Source organism: Balearica regulorum, chromosome 1 (genome assembly GCF_011004875.1).
Source record: "Balearica regulorum gibbericeps isolate bBalReg1 chromosome 1, bBalReg1.pri, whole genome shotgun sequence".
Taxonomy (NCBI): Eukaryota; Metazoa; Chordata; class Aves; order Gruiformes; family Gruidae; genus Balearica; species Balearica regulorum.
In genome coordinates, this window is record NC_046184.1 from 89,227,010 (window position 1) to 89,245,308 (window position 18,299).

Sequence of the window (18,299 nt, forward strand, 5' to 3'; positions counted from 1 at the left end):
CGCGGGTAGGGCCGACCCGCGGGCGGGGCGAGGTCCGAGCACCGCCCCGGTAGCGGGAGGACCCGCTGTCGCCGCCAGGCTCGCTGCAAGGGCGGTCATGGCGCCGCTACTCCTGCTGCTTCTGTCGCTGCTGCCGATCGCTGCCGCCTACCTGTGCTGCGTGCGGCGGCACACGGGCAGCGCTGGGGCCGTCCTACACCGTCGGGAGCCGGGCCGGGCCGAGGCGCGGGGCTGCTTTCAGCCGCGGGACCCCGTGAGCGCCGGGGACGGAGGGAGGGAGCGGGCGGGGGGCCGTGGGGATCGGGGCCCGGCGCTCACCTCTCGCCTCCTCTCCGCAGTGGGCCCCGCGGCTGTGCGGCGCCGGGCTGCGCCTCTTCGTTCATGTGGCCAACACGGTGAGTCGGGGCGAGGGGCCGGGTCGCTGCCCGGGCCCGGCACCTGACGGCGCGGCGGGAGCTGGGTAAACAAGGCAGTAAAACTCGAGGGTTGTTCGGGGAAAACCGGACGAGGACAAGACTGCCGGGGGTTTCGGAGGGAGGGGGGTCTCTGTGAGAAGGTACAACTCGTGTTTGTAGGGGAATTGTAGGGAAGTTGTGGCTCTCTGCGTGGTTTCGGATTCACCCTGTCCCCCTGGCAGGATACCATGGAGAGAGAGAGAGAGCTGGCCTCTGGCTGAGGGTGTCAGGGGTGTCTTCAGGCATGGAGAGTCTGAAGCCGACATTAAACTCAGAATACAGCCACCACCCGCTTTCCTCGGTCACGAAGGGAGTCAGGTTCTTCAGCCTTCTGAGTGGGGTTTTCAGGAAGGCGCTGAAGGCAGCTGTCCCCTCAGTCCTGTCCTCGGGTGGGCTGTGGCATTGAAGGCAGCTGTCCCCTCAGTCCTGTCCTCGGGTGGGCTGTGGCATTGAAGGCAGCAGCCCCCTCAGTCCTGTCCTCGGGTGGGCTGTGGCATTGAAGGCAGCAGCCCCCTCAGTCCTGTCCTCGGGTGGGCTGTGGCATTGAAGGCAGCTGTCCCCTCAGTCAATGCTCTCCTCGCGTGGGCTCTGGCGTGTCTGGTGAGCCTGTGGGTTGATTCCCGCTGTGGCTGGTATGGAGGAGGTGTGACCGCCATGTGGCAGGGTGCTGGGGAGAGAAAAGTCTGCATCCCCTTGGCAGTGAGTGCCTTACAGCATCGTCTGCCTGAAAGCAGGTGGATTTTGTTGTTGCTGCTGCTGCTTAGCCTTTCCTTTTGAGCCAGTGTCAAGGTTAGACACAAAAGTCTCATTTCAGCAGTGTGATCTGTTACAGAGCTTGGTGGCTGGTTTGGCCTGGAGTGGAAGCTAGCGATGGGCTGTGTTTGTTTATGAGAATACCTTGCAAGTGGCTTTCTTGCAGGATGTAACAACCAGAATATCTTTTTATCCTTTGCTTTGTGGCCACCTCTGGTGTGTGATCCTAGGCTTGTTTCCTCTCCTGACATCCCCCTTGGAGGGGGAATGCGAGATTCTCGGTCGCCTGCAGGATTGTGCTGTCTTAGGTTGGATGTAGATTAGAAGCAATGCGTTCTCAAAAAGAGTGTAATTCTTACGTAATGTGTGAGGCAACATATCGCTCCGTGGATCTAGGAGTGTTGCTTCAGACTTGTACTGTATTTGTACATCTGTTAACGTGTTTTTGAAGTCCATTGTTGAGCTATTAAGACAGGCTGGAACAAGGCTGGCATCTTTGGGACCACTGGTATTGGTACACTGGGAACCAAGGTATTCAAAGAGTGTTTTCAGCTGTCTGCTGCCATGGAGTCTCCAAATATCTCATGCTTTTTCATGCTCACTCAGTTTACTGCAGGAGTTGGTTGAGTGACAGGAAAGATCCTAACAGTGGGATAAACAAAATAATAATAAGCTTCTACCTTATCCAACGTCCGCGTAATCTGCGGAACATGAAGAAAGTAATGGCTGGGAGCTCTATAGATGCTTCTTAACAGTGTTGCAGCTGCAGTTGCGGGCTTTCTGGGCTGAGTCAGGGCTTGACAAAGGCAGGAGAGCGAGAAGAATACAGTCTTTTATATAAAGATGTGAAGTGGGGGTAAAGCATTTTTCAGGCCAATTTTGTGGCCTGAAATACAAGTATTTGTGCTATTTTTTTTACTATATAGCATTGCATGTTCTCTAGGGTGCTTTGAGGCTGCAGCAATTGTGAACGCATTCGGCGCTCCTTGTCTAGTGAGGAAGGTATTCAGGTCAAAGTTACTGCAAACCAATGTTTCTACTTACTTTCTTCTAGGCTTTTGGACAGATCTGCTTACTGCCTATCTTAATAAGGTAAGAGTGGGGAGTTTTCTCCCCCTCCAAGTTTCTTTTTTTTTTTTAAAGATTCTTGCATTACACACCACTTGCACATTATCTGAAATCACCTTTTCTAAGAGGGAAGCTGCATAATTTGATGGGTGAGCAAGATTGTCATAGATGTTGTTTATTAGATATTTTTTTTAACTACTCTGGTTTGAGTGGGTATCAGAAGAGATTAACCTTTTTTCACACTCAGGCAAATGCATGGAAGCTGAATTTGCCAACTTACCTCTTTGCCTTTCTGTTATTTTGCTAAAGAGCAGTCTTTCTTTCAAAGCTTGTGGATGTGCAAATCTGCTGTGTTTATCACCAGTATAGTAGTCATGGGAAAATGAGGCCAGACCTGAATTTCAGAGGTTTTGATATGTTCTTTTTAAAGATAGTCACTATTTTAGGTCGGCCTTTTCTCCTTCTCTCTCACTTACATTTTTGTCAAAACTGTGCTTTCAAGTGTACATTACACTAAGAGCCACTCAGGCAAGAGGTGTCGGGAACCTCAGGCTCACGCTTGGCTCGCATAGTTTGCCCGTCATTTGATGGGTCATCTGTGCAGATCCCAGCACACTGAGAAATGTATTAAACACAATTGGTACCCCTGGATTTTTACTTGGGGCATGGGCTTTTTGAGTGAATCAAACTCAGACAAGTGTCACTGCTGTTATACATCCTTCCTTGACATGCATGATAGGGTCTTAATTCCCTTGCATCATTACGTGTTCCAAGCCCTGGGCTTGTGCTGCAATCCCTGTTGTATTTGGTTGCAAAATAACTATGTTGAAGTAGGTCATGGAAAAGTTTGAAGAGGTGCTTAACAGGATTAGCGCTTGAATATATGGCTTATACTACTTTCTCCTTTTCCTCTCCATTCCTGTCTTTGTTGCTCTGTGGGTGATATGTCTAATTTAAGTGAATCGAAAACTTTCACCAGTTCTTTCCCAGCTTAGGTTTACTGAGGCTGGCTGGCCTTATGTCAAGAGGTAGGAGGCTTTGTTAAGCAAGCCGAATAGATTTGATCCTGCCTTTAGGAAAGGTGTGAGAGATTATCTTGTAACTGTTGCAACTCCCTGCTGTGAGAGCAGACTGCTAAGACAAAATGTTCTTGGGTAAGGTTCCCCCTGAACAGTCTGAAAAATTAGTCATGGTAGAGCTTGCAAACTCTAGCAGTGACTCTCTGTCTTTCAGGCTGAACAACTTCTCGCTCATGCGTTCACTTGACATTCACGAAGATCCCACATTTATTCCGGAGGTTGCTGCAGAGGTTACGGAAGACAAGTCTGAGGCTAAAAGTACTTCAGATATTATCGAGCAGCTGATAGATGTGAGGTCAGTATGTGATGTGTAAGAGTGGAGTGGAAGAACACATGTGTTGGCACTATTATATTAGTGGGAGGCTGTCATTGTCAGTAAGCTGGATTAAAATCTTTTTCCACGCCTGACTACTTTACCATACAAATTGTGCTGTCAGTCATCTTTCCTTTTGTAACTTATAAATCGCCAGTAGTTACAGGCAATGTGTAACTCTACAAGCTTTAGGGAGTCTGCATATTTGGGAGAGACCAAATCCTGCCCTTGCCAGGGCTCTGGTTGAACTGTTATAACAGATACACTTAGTGGTTGATTAGTCAGCACATAAATCCCTTTAAGTGAGTTTTCAGGTACGCTGTTTCTTGCCTGCAAGGAATCTCAAAGAGAACACCAGTGTTGCTTGGAGGAGGGAAGGAACACAGGTTATAAAGAAAACAATCCACAAGAAATTAGGCTTTGTTAGTTAGGTTGCTTGGATAAAAGCCTGTTCAGCTTCTTGATTGCAGCCTGTACTTGATTAAATCCCATGAGATTCCAGGTGAAACACTACTCAGGCTTGCATGTCTCACTGAGGTCTGGTGCTGAGGTGGGAGCACTTGGGCTGCTATGAATGCTTTTCCCATCTGGTTTTGTTCTTAGTTATGGGCCTGTACAGTAGTTACTGAAGGTGTCTATGAGCTGAACTTCCTCGGCATCGCAGAGAGTGGGTTCTCTGTATGTATCTTTGCTTTTAGCAAGACTAAGCTTGCTCCCTGCTTGAGTTATTAAGCTAGAGCAAGGAAAAACTTTTAGCTCCTTCACTTTAGAGGGAGGGATGTATTTCTGTATTTGCTGTAGGCATTGGTCAGGGTGAGTGCAGCCTTCTGGTTCTTGTGTCCCCAGCTCTACCAGTGATATATTACAGTGACTATTACAGGGCAGGTCACTGGAACCTTGTCTCTTCCCGGCATAGCACATTACAGTGCCATACACTGTCCTATTTCAAGGTATGGCTTCTGGGTTGGGTGATGATATGCAGACATCACAGGAGTAGTAATTGTAGCTAGTTCTTCAGATGAGTTTATGTTCATCCTCTTGTGATGAGAAATGGTTTATTTCTTATGTACTAGATCCATTGACTTTAGGTTTTAAGCAGTTTGTTGATGTGTATCCTTACATGCGCTGCGTAGTGCCTTTTCCCCTTCCTGCACCACGTGCTGTATGTGCTGCTGGCTATCTGGATCAAACTTGTGACAGAGATCCTGGAACTAAGTTTACCCGTATATTCTAGCTATGCTGTAATGGTGCAGTGGTGAGTAGTGGAAGTAAACCTGGAATAAATTTTGAACAGTTTAGTGACTGCTGTATTGCATTAGAAATATGAAGCAACTAGAACATGTCAGCAAGACCAACCCCTTATTTCTGTGGCACCCTTAGTGCACCTGGTGTCTTGCATGTGTGCAAGGAGCCTGGCAGAGCGTGCGCGGAAATGCGTAGGCTAGCAATCCCAATGGTGACCAGCAGGTTTACTGTGAGTGAGTGATGCCCAACCTGCATTGGGCTGTGATACTGAAGCCTGCAGGCCTAAACAGAGGTGCTTTGACGGTTCATAGTTGTCCCTTTAATCCTTTCTTTGCAGGTTTGATTCTGTTAGCAATGGCTTTAGCTTCAAAGGGATCAAAGACTACCTGGACTGCTACCGGTAGGTGAAATTGTGTTCTGGGAACAACCTGTCTCACATGTTCCCCTGTTGTGGGCTGCTACTGTTCCACAAGTTCTTGGGCACCCCTTTCTTAAGATTGTCCTTGAGATACCACTGTTTAGCATCACCCTCTGCAGTCCTTTCCCTCTAATAGAATAATGAAGGAAAGCCAACTGGGAGAGCTGGCACAACTTTTACAAGCCCTGCAAGGATATTTAAATGCTGTTTTCTTTGGCTTATTGTCAGTCTTCTCTGGGAGAGATTTCTACATACCTTGTTTGCCCAAACACATGAGTGAGAAGGAGAGAAAGGTTCATCTGGAAGATGCGAGTTGCACATACTGTGGGTCTCTGAAGAATCCCTTTGTTCCCCAGCTGCTTGTGCTCCTGTGAGCAGTTTGACTGCTATCACCCAGTGAATGTGTCCAGTTTGGGAAGAGTTGGAAACACATCCCTGACTCTGAGGTTCTGTGAGCTGTTGGCCACTCGGTAACTCCTGATTGCCTCTGGGACGTGTGCCAGGTGTGGAGCGCTCAGATAAACCCTCTTGCGCTCCCGGCACTTGTTCCTCAAGGGCCGCCTCTGCTGCAGTCTGGTCTTATAGGTGCATCCTCTGGCTGTGAGGCTTTTGTGTCAGCCAGACATAGATGTGTTTGTGGTGCAAGGTAGCCTTTTGCCAGGAGCGAGGGAAGGCCTGTTTGTTAAGGCTGGATTATGACAGTACTGCTGGTGGCCCCTTCTCTGTTACAGGAGGCCTGTATAAAGGGGGCTGGCCTCTTGGTCTTAGCTCGTGATACTGGGAGTTTCATAGCCTGAGGCTTTCAGGAGCTTGAGGACTCTCTGTAAAGCTGTTGGTTGTCCTTGCCTGTTTATCTGGTGGTTGAGGAGTATCTGGGTAACTCTCCTAGCTCCTGCCCCTACTCTAAGGGTTGGGGACATGCTGCGTAGGCAGATTCTCCCCTTAAGGAAGGGAGTCTTCTGTCTTGCTAGTGTCAACTGTGTTGAAATCATCACCACACACAGATTCTTATCTAGTTCTTGCTTACGGCTGTGACAGCTGCCATCTTGCTACATGAGAGGCAAACCCTGCATGTGGATGTGGTGTGGGGGTCTTGTAACAGGGTCCCAACTTCTCCTGTCCTGCAGGAGTGGGAAGCTGACGCCATCTCAGGTAGCAAAGAACATCATTGCCACGCTGGAGGACTGCGACAAATCCACGCCCCCACTCAGAGCGATAGTGCAATGGGACCAGGAGCAAATAATGCTGGTAATGTCTGCCTCTGGTAGGAAAGGGGCCTCTGCCATCCCAAGAGCAGTAACATCCATTAGAAGGGGCAGAGGCTCTTCTGTTAATATATTGCACAGAAAAATATGTACATTTTTTTCTCCCTCCTTGTGTAGAGGACTGCAAACAAGTTTGCTTTCCTTCCTGTGAAGAGAAGTAGCATTAAAGCAATCTGTTTCCTGCTGGACGACTATGATTAAAATGGGACTTCTGTGCTTGTGTGGCACCCGTTAGCATAGATGCTTCCAAGTAGTAGTTTCCCATCAGCATATGGTGGAAGAAAGTAACTTTTATAGTTGGGCTTAGTAGCAGCCTGAGAAAGCCATTTTTGGTATCTGTTCTGATACTGGTAATGACCTTCAGCTCAACTAAATTATATATAATGTATACTTTTTTCCCTCTGTGCAGATGGCTGAGGCCTCCACTGCTCGTTACAAGAATAAATGTACCCTGTCTTATCTGGATGGCATCCCAGTGTGTCTGAAAGAAGAATTCAAAGTGGTGAGTTTCCTTGTCTAGCTGTCAGTTCGTGCTGCAGGTGGTCAACCTAGACAACTTACTGTGAGAGGGTTTTAAGGCCAATTCCTCAGCAGAAGGCTGAGAATACATTTGTAACAATGTGGGTTTGTAATGAGTAGGATTAACAAGTTTTGCCAGGTGAAGACAGATCAGCAGACGTGTTCCATATCTTGCACTGATCTCTAATCCATGAGGAGTAGAGGGTGGGGGTGAGAAACAGTCCCTCTTATGAAATGAGAATGTATAAAAGCATCTGTAGTGGTGGGTGTAACTGTATTTCTCGGGCACTGACTGCTCCACTGGAAAAGCATCCCTCTCTCCTTGCCTTAAAGGACATGTGTCAGAAATATGCAAGTTTCTTTGAAAATTCCCACTCACAATGAGTTTTGCCTGTGGCCTAACAACAGTTACCATTAAATACTCCTGGCAGTGCCGTCAAACTGTCATAAGCTCTGCAGAGACCTGCCCATAGGGTGGGAGTCCTGTTTATGTACAGATTCTTCCATTGCTGCATTGAAGTGAAGAATACTTAGCATACCCTGAAAATTAGTCCATCTGGTATTTTGGCATCCATCTAATCTCGGTGCTTTGCTTCAAAGCACACCACATCTGAAATGCTGCAGCTCTGTCTAGAAAAATGGAAAATAGAGCTCCTGTGTGCTGTGGGGCCAAGGTGACTGTTCTGGGCATAGTAATTGCATTGCTGCAGGGAGGCAGACTTTTGACCATCTACGTATTTCTGTTCTTCTGTATCATGGTATTAAAAGGACTCCTCTGCATGGGAAAAGGACCAAATATTGAAGCATTAAGTGTCTGCCCTAACAGAAACCAACACAGGAGAAGATGAAGAGTGAATCTTCCTAGCCCTTCCTTACCTCTCTGGGTCCTAATGTCTGGGATCTGTTGTGGAGTTGAAGTGTGCATGTGAAGCATGCAGATATGCCTGCCTACCTTGCCAGGGTTTTAGGATGAATAATGTGTCTTCTTGCTAAGGTACCTTACCATCACCGAGTAGGAACAGTGTATCTTGGGACAGAGCCTGAAACAGAAGATGCTACTGTGGCCAAGAAGCTGCGAGAGGCTGGGGCTATCATTATTGGGGTCTCAAACATGCATGAACTAGGGACTGGAACAACTGGATGCAACCCTAATAGGTAAAAATCCCTTTCCCCTTCTCTTTCCCCTGGAAAGACCTAAAAGTCTGTCCAGAACTGACAGAAGTGTACAAAAATAGGGCAAACATGAGAATAAAACTGATGGAAGCACCCTGTGCAGGGAGAACCCAGGGGTTATGAAAACCTAGCATTGTAGATTTGAGGGTCAGAGTAGCTGTGGAAGCCTGAAGGCTCCTGAAACCAAAGGAAGGAGAGGATCCAAGTGGTGTCTGCTAAGTAAGGAACTTGGTTTGCCAGGCCTTACAGGCCTGGAGGTGTGAATGTTTACAGGATGAGTGGTAGAAAAAAGCAGTGACAGAAAACAAATAAATAGTAGTCTAATGCTTAGTCACAATAGTGACTAAAGGCCCAAAACAGTGAGAAAAGGTACAGTCATCTTGGGAAAACATAGTGTTTTTATTCCCTAGCTAAAAGAGGTTCACTGGAATTTGCTTTACTGTTGTGAATTCTCCAGCTATAGCCAAGCTGAGAACTGCTATTCCAGAGTAGTGGCCCTCACAGCCTTGATAAGCCATGTACAGAGCCACGCTTCATGCACATGCAGCTGGATGGAAGTGGGGCTTCCCCTCAGCTGCACCGACGTACCAGGGCATTTCCTCACTGGGTGAGGTCGGCTGGATACCCTGCCGCCTGGCAGGTCTCTTTGGTGTCTGGGGACTGTGGTCAGATTGGAGAGTTTGGGAGTTGCTGCTCTGGGATAAAGGGCAGAGCTGGGAATGCTGACTGGCTTGTCTGTAAGAATTGCTGGCCACCAACCGCTCCACCTTTTGGAATTGCATAATGCATTGTGGCATGCAGTAATGACAGTGTGCTGTTGTAGACAGAAGAGCAGGAGTGGCATCCTTTCTCTTGCTTTGAGTCTGTCTCTCTTGGATAGGCTGCTTACAGTAATGAGATTGGACTCTGAGGCACAAGTTTCTTTGCATCTTGTTTTCTAGGGGGATAGCACTATCTGGGATGAAAGGGAATCTCTTTACTGAGAGATTGGAATCCCTGAGCTCTGTTTTCTGGATCTTTTCCTGCCCTGTAGTGCACACAGTCCTTCCTAGGAAAAGATTCAACACTGTTTGTCTGCCTCAGGTACCACAAGATCCCTAGGAATCCCTACAAGCCAAACCACTTCACAGGTGGGAGCTCCAGTGGGTCAGCAGCAGCTGTAGCAGCAGGTAGGTGGTCCTAAACAGAGTTCAGGGGTGGTGGGAGGAAGGTCCTGAGCCAAAGTACTTACCTCAAGCATTTAGTTTTTATGAATGGGTTTAGAAGCTGGAGGAAACTCCTAGCTCAATAGAGAGCTCTGTGTGCTGTCTTGGCTACAGCTGCTGGTAGAATGGACAGAGTAACATGATGTCTCTCTGATCACAGGCCAATGTGTGGGTTGGTTTTTTTTGGTAGGTCTCTGCCCGGTGGCTATTGGCACTGATGGAGGCGGCTCTGTGAGGATTCCTGCTTCATTCTGTGGCGTAGTGGGGCTGAAAGGTAGAGCGCTTTAATCATGATATCAGATAGAATGCCACAAACAAGTCAGGCACAATCCATTACTTCCTGTCAAACAAAACTCAACCAGAGAAACTCGAGTATAACACCCTGAGAGTCATGTGGGTTGGACTGGCAGAGTAGAAGTATTCTCACTACTGGCTATTGAACAGATGTTCAGAAAATCCTAACTTACTTGAGTTAAATGGTAAACAAAACATGCATGCTGCTTTTCTTTCTACCCACTTGTCCCTCTTCAATCTTCCTTCTTTGCTGGGAGGTGTTCTAAACATAGTCGGGTATCTGTAATGAGCTGGTGAAAAGCACCTCCACCTACGATGGTTTGCCATCACCCCAATTATAAATCTGAGCAGCATCAGCCTTTCCATGTATCTGGCAAGTTAAACCTGGTAATAGGCTTGTATGAAACCAGGATGTAGCCATTCCCTCTTACCTCAGTGTTACAAGAAGTAGCAATGCAGTTTTTGCAGTGAGCATTTAATCAAGGGGAACGTGCAGAGGGCATATGACACGGGACAGCGTCTGCAGCATGGAAGGTGGCAAGGCAGGATTGTCACTTGGAAGAGATGCCAGCTTTTGGGAATGGTTGATCATTCTGAAAGATCTCGGATGCTTCATCTGAGACCAGATACTCAGACATTACTCTATTTTTCCATCCTTCACATGTGCTCAACTTGATTAATCTTGATTCATCTGAGGAAGATGATGATGATGATGACAAAAACGTAACTGCTCAGAAAGGCGATACGAATACTCACAGAAGACAACTGGTGGTAGGCACAAAGTCTCACTGGTGAAGTGGATGACATCTCCCAGGGGGCTGATATCTCCTGCTGTTGATAATACTGCTCCTGCCTCTCCATCCTCCATACCATAGATGCTGCTTCTGCGTATTTAAATGCGTGTATTTCAAAATGTCCCTGCACATACTTACCCTCAAGTAAATAAAACAGTTCCACTACTTGTTGAATGCATCGTGGTCAGCAGAACAGAGTATTGAAAGATGAGTGACTGGGCTCTGAAAAAAGCAGACATAAAAGTGACTGGCAGGGGTGTGTTGCTTGCTGACTGGGTGACCCAGAGCCAGCTACGTCAGATCTTGCCAGCGACTGCTGATATTTAGCTAACTGCCCATTTCTTTTTCTCTAGGTACGTTTGGGCGCATCAGTTCTCATGGCAGCTTGCCGCTCTCCTACTCCACAGTCAGCGTAGGTAAGAAGACTTGTGCTCCACTTCAGGGACCTTGCTGTGTGATGTTCTCACAGAGGAGGCAGTCTGTGCCTGCAAAAGACCTTGGAGGGAAGGTACTATTTACCCCTTGTCACATTCTTATAACTGATCTCTCTTTTACAGGCCCTATATGTACCTCAGTGGCAGATGCAGCCATTGTTTACAGCATACTTGCTGAGCCAGATCCACTTTATCCATATGGTAGGTGAGCCCTCTTTCTCCCTCAGCCCAGGTGCTCTGCCTTCCTAGAGGCATCCTAGATAAAATGAGGAACTCTTGTTTGTTCCCTGCAGGACTAAACCAGCCCAAAGCCACTCTCTCTGATATGTGTGCTCCTGACCTGAAAGGCTTAAAACTGGGAGTGGACTGGACATTTTTTAAGGTGCCTGTTCTATCTCTTTCTGCTGCTTTGCAAAGTGATATTTTGAAGGAATTCAGTGTATTCCCTGTTCTCTTGCTTGTCATCATTAGAGCTTCTCATATTTAGTCCTATAAGTGGAAGAGAATACAGCCTGGGTGAAAACATTGACAGGGATAGACTTCGATTTTTTTTAATCCCACCCCCCCCCCCCCCCACGGCAGCCTTTTGAGTAAAAGCCTGTTGGTGGCATGGAGAAAGGTAACTGTACAGTTGATAGCAGTATGCTTCCTCATACTGCTGTTTCTATTGGAAGCAATGCTTCTGAACTGATTACAAAAGGCAGTTAGTTGAAAATCAAATGAGGAAAATGAGTGTATCAGTTTGGTGACAATGCTGTAGCTGCTGAGTGGTATTTCATCATTCCAATGTAGAAACTGGGCTTGCAAGCTAGTACTGCTGGGCAATTGTAATGCAGTCCCACAAACGTGCTCAGGATTTCTTCCGTGGAGGAAAACAAGGATGCTTTCTGGCTCTGCCCCAGCACAGAGGAGGAATATCCTCTCCTCTGGAAAAGATGACCTTTCCTTTTCTGTAGGAGTATGACCTGCAAGTTATTTTCTTGGAATAGGCGGCCTAAGGCAGTCCTGGAGGGCTGTGTTTCACTACCATTAGGGACAGGAACCAGGAAAGCTCCATGAGGACCAAAGTCCTGGTGAGGACTCACCAGGGAGAGGAGGGCAGTTACTAAAGTCTATTTAGTTCTTTCTCTTTTTCTCTAGGCATGTGATGCTGAAGTCCTATCTGTCTGTGAGAAAGGTAAAGAGGAAAAGTCTCTTATTCTGCCTGATGTCATGGTATCACTTGGTGCCCCTCTTATGTATGCATTAAAAAGATCTCGCCTGAAGTCCTTAAAGGCAGATGCTTAGAGGTCTGGCTTGACAAACAGCAGTAGCTTTGTATTAGGGAAACCCTCCTGACTGTTGAGGGTTAAAAAGCTTGGCAGTTGTAGGCTTGTCAGGTTAAAATGGAAGAATGCAGTCCAGTGCGCTAACCCTCTGTCTGTATAAAGACAGATCTGTGCTCAGTAATACTTACTCTGCAAGTTTTAATGGTAAAAGACTTTTTAAGGGAGGGACTTGTTTCACAACATAATGTTCAGTAGGAAAGACAGGGCTAGGTCTTTGTGATGTATCCAGTCCTCTGGTATTTCCCTGAAATCAGCCAAATGGTGACATTAGGGTGGCTTTAGACTAAGCAAAATTGACCCTGGTGATTACTTGGGGGTGGGGGAGAAAGATTCTACAATGCCTGGTATAATAGTTGACCTCCTATGCATTGCAGCTGAGATAGGTCACACTATTCAGGCTTTGTTTGCCTCGATTTGCTTGAGCCTCCTTATTTCCATAGAGGACTACTACATGTATAGAGTGTTCTTAGGAGAGATGCACCATAAGCCAGTGAAATAGGCAAGCTTGGATATTTATGAAGAAGGTGGGGTCAAAGAAAGAAGGCAATTCTTTTTAGACTGCAAAAGATTAACTTTTTCTGAAGTCTTAGTGTTCAGCCTTGCTAGAGTGTGTCAGGATTTAGTGAACCTGTACTGTTGACCTGGTCTGAGTATCCCCTGGGTTCTTCTACCAAAATGGATCAGAAGAGGCTTTGAGTGTGAATCTCATGATGCTAAATAATCATTTCATGCTGATAGAATACCAGTCACATCAAGTGCCCAGGGAAGCATTGTTAGACCACCTTCACTCTTTGGGTTAACTGGGGGGGTTGAGGGAGGAGATGAACTTGCCGAAATGTAGCAGGTAAGTTAGGAACCTGTCTGCAAGCCTCTGCCCTGTTGGAGTACTGAGATCCAGTTAGGCTGAAGGCTTTTCCCTATAACAAGCAGCTGTAGCAGTCCGCATGCCACCGAAAAGGCTTGCCTTGTAATGGCCTATGGGGCCTCTAACTTCTTAAGGGGGTGGGGATTTGCAGCCCTTCTATGAAGTTTGCTGAACTCAAAGATGCTGTCTGTGCTTTACCTGTTCTGTACTCAGCTGTGGAGCACCTGCAGACTTTGGGAGCCAGTGTGGTTGAAGTTTCTCTTCCAGAAATGGAGGAAGCGCGAGTAGCACATGTAATCTGCATTCTCAGTGAGATGAGGGACTTCCTGCAACCTGACTTCAACAAACATTTCCAGGATATGGTAAGCAGCAGCTTGGATCAGTGGCAAGTAGTTGTCCCGGCTGATACAGAACAAGTGTCATATGCCATTGGGTGACTACTGATACAGGAGAGCAGACCTGGAAGAAAACTCCATGGCTGTCACATTCAGTTTCTTGCAAGCAGACCCATCATCGATGTTTTCTCTTTCAGAATTTGGACACTCGAGCTAATCTGACCTTGGCTTCCCAGTTCACAGCTCTGGATTATATTACGGTAAGGAACATACTGTGGTGAAGGCCAAGGGTAGACACCTAGTGAAATTGTAAAAGTGGGGTAGAGGATTCTCTTAACCTCCCCATGCACGTGGAGAGGTACCACCCAGCTGTACTGCCCTCTGCTGTGAAAGCGTGCAAAATGGTGGGGCGCCACAGAGGATGTGTCATGTGGATGGATGTCCTGCATGTTGATTCCAAACTGCAGGAAAGGTGTCGTCTTTTGCAGAGGCATAGGCTCTGATGGGCAGAGTCTGTCATCATCAAACATGAGCCTCATGAATCAAGAGCCTGGTCAGACTGTAGGTCTCTCTGTTTGCAGGCAAATCGACAGAGAACTCGGAGCATGAGATTTTTGCGAGAGATCTTCACCACTGTGAACTGTATCCTTACACCAGGTATTGCCAGCCTTGGCCAAAGAGCTGGTCCCTGACAGCTGTGTGCTGCATTTTAAGAACAGTTACTCCATTAACTTTCCCTCCCCAATTTTAAGAGCATGATTTTTGTGCAAAGACTTTGCTGTGCCTCAAGCCTTTAGAAGAAAATGCAGCCTAGCTAGAAAGACTGCTGTGTATTTCTAGATTTGCTGTGTATTTCTAGACTTCCTGCCTATATCCATGGCAGTGAGAAACTTCTCCTTGGTACTTGAAACAGGAGCTGCAGAGCCAGCACAGTACAGAGGAGGGACTGGACATGTACTTATGTGTGAAGATGTTCTTGCTCTAAATAGAAACTAACTGCTTAATTCATAAATCCCAGTGACTTGATTGCGTTCCAAGGATGTGAGTTTGCATCACCAATGTATATCAAACGTGGCTTTAATGAACTGAGCTGTTCCTTGGAGACTCCCCACTGCCTGACTCTTCCTTTGCTCTTTAACCACTGGATCAGGTTGCTCAGAGAGGCTGTGGGATCTCCATCCCTAGGGATATTCAAAAGCCATTTGGACATGGTCCTGAGCAACCTGCTGTAACTGTCCTTGAGACAGAGGGTTAGACAAGATGACCTCCTGGGGTCCCTTTCAACCTCAATCATTCTGTGATTCCTCCACAGCTGTTGCTTGCACTGCCCCAAGAATCTATGAATCTGACCTTTTGACTGGGAGCAGCAATTTGTCCTTCACAGTCCGGTCCATGAGGTAAGAAGAGTGCTGCTTGCACTACGGAAGCAAAAGTTTGGGCACAGCTGGAGACTAGCTGAACTAACTGAAGGACCTCAGGCTGTAAAGCAGGAGATCAATTCTAGCCGCCTCTCCAAAAAAAAGGATGACTTTGCTGCTGTCCCAAGGCAGAAATGCTGATGACAGCTCTTCCCCCAGGTTCATGCAGCTTGGTAACTTCACTGGGATTCCAGGCCTTGTGGTCCCCATTGGATATTCTACTGCTGGGCTTCCTATCAGCTTCCAGGTAAGCATTGGCTCTTTGCAAGTGCTGGGTCACAAAATCCCCAGCTGGTTTTGTCCTGAACCACTATAACCAGGTTCCTACTGTTTGACATTGCACACTTGAGGAGTTGGCAGGTAATAAAGTTTTAACTTGTGGGTGAAGAGACTTGCCTCAGAATAACTCACTCCTGAGTGGCAGAGGGACTCTTGAGGTATCTGGGAGATGATAGATTTCTGTCTCCCTATTTGCATCAGTACCTACTTTTTGTTATTACTATTATTTCCTCTCTTTTCCTTATTTCTCAGTTCTGTAACTTAAGTCCTTCCTTGCTCTTCTCCCTCCTGAAATGAGTCTCATGTAAATGAAAGGTCCATGTCTTGTAATTAAAAGTCACACAGCTGCCTTTATCCCAAATGCAGTGATGCCATACTTACTGGGGTAAAAGCATGTGTCCTTCTGGTGCTGCTGGGGGGAAAAAAAAAGAGTTATGTTGCACAGGGCTTTCAAGAGCAGTCTGTATGTGATGATGCTACTTTTTTTTTTACTTTCTTCCCCCTCCTCCTTTCTGTGTCTGCCTCTCTCATCTTCTCCTAGGTCATGGCCAAATGGTGGGATGAAGCTGTTCTTCTGAGGATTGGCCTGAAGCTAGAGCAGTTTCGTTACCAGACCAAAAAACCATCCATTTATTATGACATCCTTGCATGATGGAGTGACCAAGATGGGCAATAAGTCTTTTTTTCCTAGTCTGACCTGACCAAGTATTAGAGTGGACTTGTTTTCAATGTTCATCTGAATAAGGCTTAGTAGCAGGCCCATTTAAGGAATGGGAAGGAACACTGATCTAAGCAGGCACTGATGCTGAGCAGACATCATTTCTGCTCCCTGTTTGTTATTGGATGGTCAAGTTTATATTGGGGAGCCCAACAGTGCTAGCTAGTTCCTCACTGTGTTTTTGCCAACAGAGGAAGCTGCAACTATCTTCTGCAACTTCTTTCCATGTAAGGGTCCTGTGTAGAGATGGAAGACACATGCATCTACAGGACTGCATGTGGGCAGTTCGTGCTACTGTGTGTGCATGGACAGGTAATCCCTAGACCTTAAACCTTCTCAACAGAGCTCCTCCTGCTCCAGGATATAACAAAGGTACTGTTTTGAGGGGGAGAGGCAGCTTCTCTTAAGAATGCAGCTCCCTTGGAATGAAGAGGATCTTAACACACCTGTAATTAGGTAGTGTGTGTTGTGGCCCTTTAGTCCTTTGGAGCAAAATAGAAAGCCTATAGCTATGAAGTGTCACTGTGCTTCTGTCCTTTATGCCGCAAACAGCGTAAGGTCAGCCGGACTGTTGCACAAAGCATGGGTGTGCTTGCTGCATGAACGGTCCTACCTACCTTCAGCCTTACATGTAAGGGGAGGAAAAAGCAGAGCATGAACCCTCACCAGCTCTGTGACCCATAGCTCTGGTTCAGGGTTCTGGCTTTCTGTTGCACATCTCTATTTCTCAAGCTAAATGTTAGAGAGCCTCTTTTCTCCCAGTGGTTGCATAAGTATAAGCCTACTATCATGTAGGTGTCCAAATGGAAGAAAGTACTTTGTAATAGCTGCCTCAGCCCCTCTTAAACAGTATTTCACAGCATTAACAACAAACAGCTGAAATTTGTAGGAAATTGAGCTACCACAAGAATTGAAGCTGGGTGCAAGAAAGGTGTTGCATGAAGCCATGTGCAGCAAAGAGCCTGCTCTAGATAAGAAGCCAACCCTATCTTATCCCAAACGTACTTCCTGAAGTAATCAAGGTAGAATTAAGAAGTGGATTAAAGATGAGGCTATTCTACATAAAGTATGACATGGCTCTAAGCCACAGTACTGCATTTCATTGAAAGGCTCCAAACTGTAAACTCCCTAGTACCTGTGTCCTGACAGCACCACTAGGGCCACATGAAAGATAAGAAAGGCCTAGGATTAACCAAAACTAAGCATCTGTGTTCATTTTGGAGTAGCTTGGGATTAATGCTTAGAGGCATCTCCTGTTGCCTACCTCATCAAGTATCCTGGGCTTGTGATCACGCTGCTGGAGAAGCTGTCCCAGACAGGAACAGAGAAGATCACTGTATTCTTACTTAACTTGGAAGGAAAGAAGGAACGCAAAGTATTGCAGTTTCTCCCAAACTCAGTCCAGTTTGGTTGGGTTTTTTCCCCTCATACGAACACAGCTAGCACTTTACTACTGGCTAAAACTAAGTCAGATAGATAGAGAGCATCTGAATGGAAGAACATTGCATTGCCATCTTCTCCTTAATTATGTGATTAAAGCATCAATGCCTACCATCAGCTGTCACCAGCATCCACAGTTAAATTAATTATATGATTGATGATACTGTCTTTTATCTTTAATTCCTCAATTGTGATACTACCACAATTATTTTTTCACTAATTCTAGTATAGTTCAGCTTTATGAAGAACAGTTTAAAAGCAAAGTATTTCCTCTATTATTAATGATAAATTATTAAACACTACCAACATACCTCGGAGTGAAACACTGCTGAAATGCATTGTATAGCAGTAAGGGAGTTGATAAGTGTTTGCTTGAAGAAATTTATCCTTGTCAGTAACATTACAGCTTGAAAGGAAATGGCTGAATATTCCCTAATTTAGTGCTACTACTTAAGGGATTAGAGATGGATGTTTAAAATAATTACCATCCTTGCTACATGGAGCTATTTATTTCAAATCCCTTCCTCAATGATACACTACCTTAAAATTACAATTTCAATATTTAGTTCATTCCCTGGGCAGAGCGAGGGAGCTCAAGTTACTAAGAGGAGAGATAGGAGCTAAAGATTTTTTTGAAATAACAAACTAATACTTGCATCGTGCTAACAGCAGGAAGATGAAAGAACTGAGAGCTTTTACTGACTGACAGTAACTTAGTCTGTCCTTCCCCACACTGCTTCCTCCCTTTCCCTAAACTGGTATCACATCAGTGCACATTTCCAGTGCAAGACTTCCCTGGTACTGAGGTTACTAATATAAACTTTACTCATCCTGGTGAAAGGCCACTGTGTTTCCTTTCTTCCCCTGGCTGTTGGCTTATCCGAGTTCTACAGCAGCCCAG

At 46.3% G+C, this 18,299-nt stretch overlaps 1 protein-coding gene across 1 annotated transcript; it reads left to right on the forward strand.

Annotated features, from left to right (window-relative positions):
- Positions 1-34: 34 nt before the first annotated feature.
- Positions 35-18,238, forward strand: LOC104642801 (glutaminyl-tRNA amidotransferase subunit QRSL1). The gene is made up of 20 exons (XM_075765200.1): positions 35-253; positions 339-395; positions 2,263-2,300; positions 3,510-3,650; positions 5,251-5,313; positions 6,459-6,579; positions 7,006-7,098; positions 8,110-8,270; positions 9,372-9,457; positions 9,684-9,767; positions 10,935-10,997; positions 11,139-11,216; positions 11,309-11,397; positions 12,156-12,192; positions 13,422-13,570; positions 13,741-13,803; positions 14,125-14,200; positions 14,856-14,940; positions 15,121-15,208; positions 15,782-18,238. The coding sequence occupies exons 1-20, from the start codon at positions 98-100 to the stop codon at positions 15,890-15,892; spliced, it is 1,839 nt and encodes a 612-aa protein (XP_075621315.1). The 5' UTR covers positions 35-97; the 3' UTR covers positions 15,893-18,238.
- The last annotated feature ends 61 nt before the right edge of the window (positions 18,239-18,299 follow it).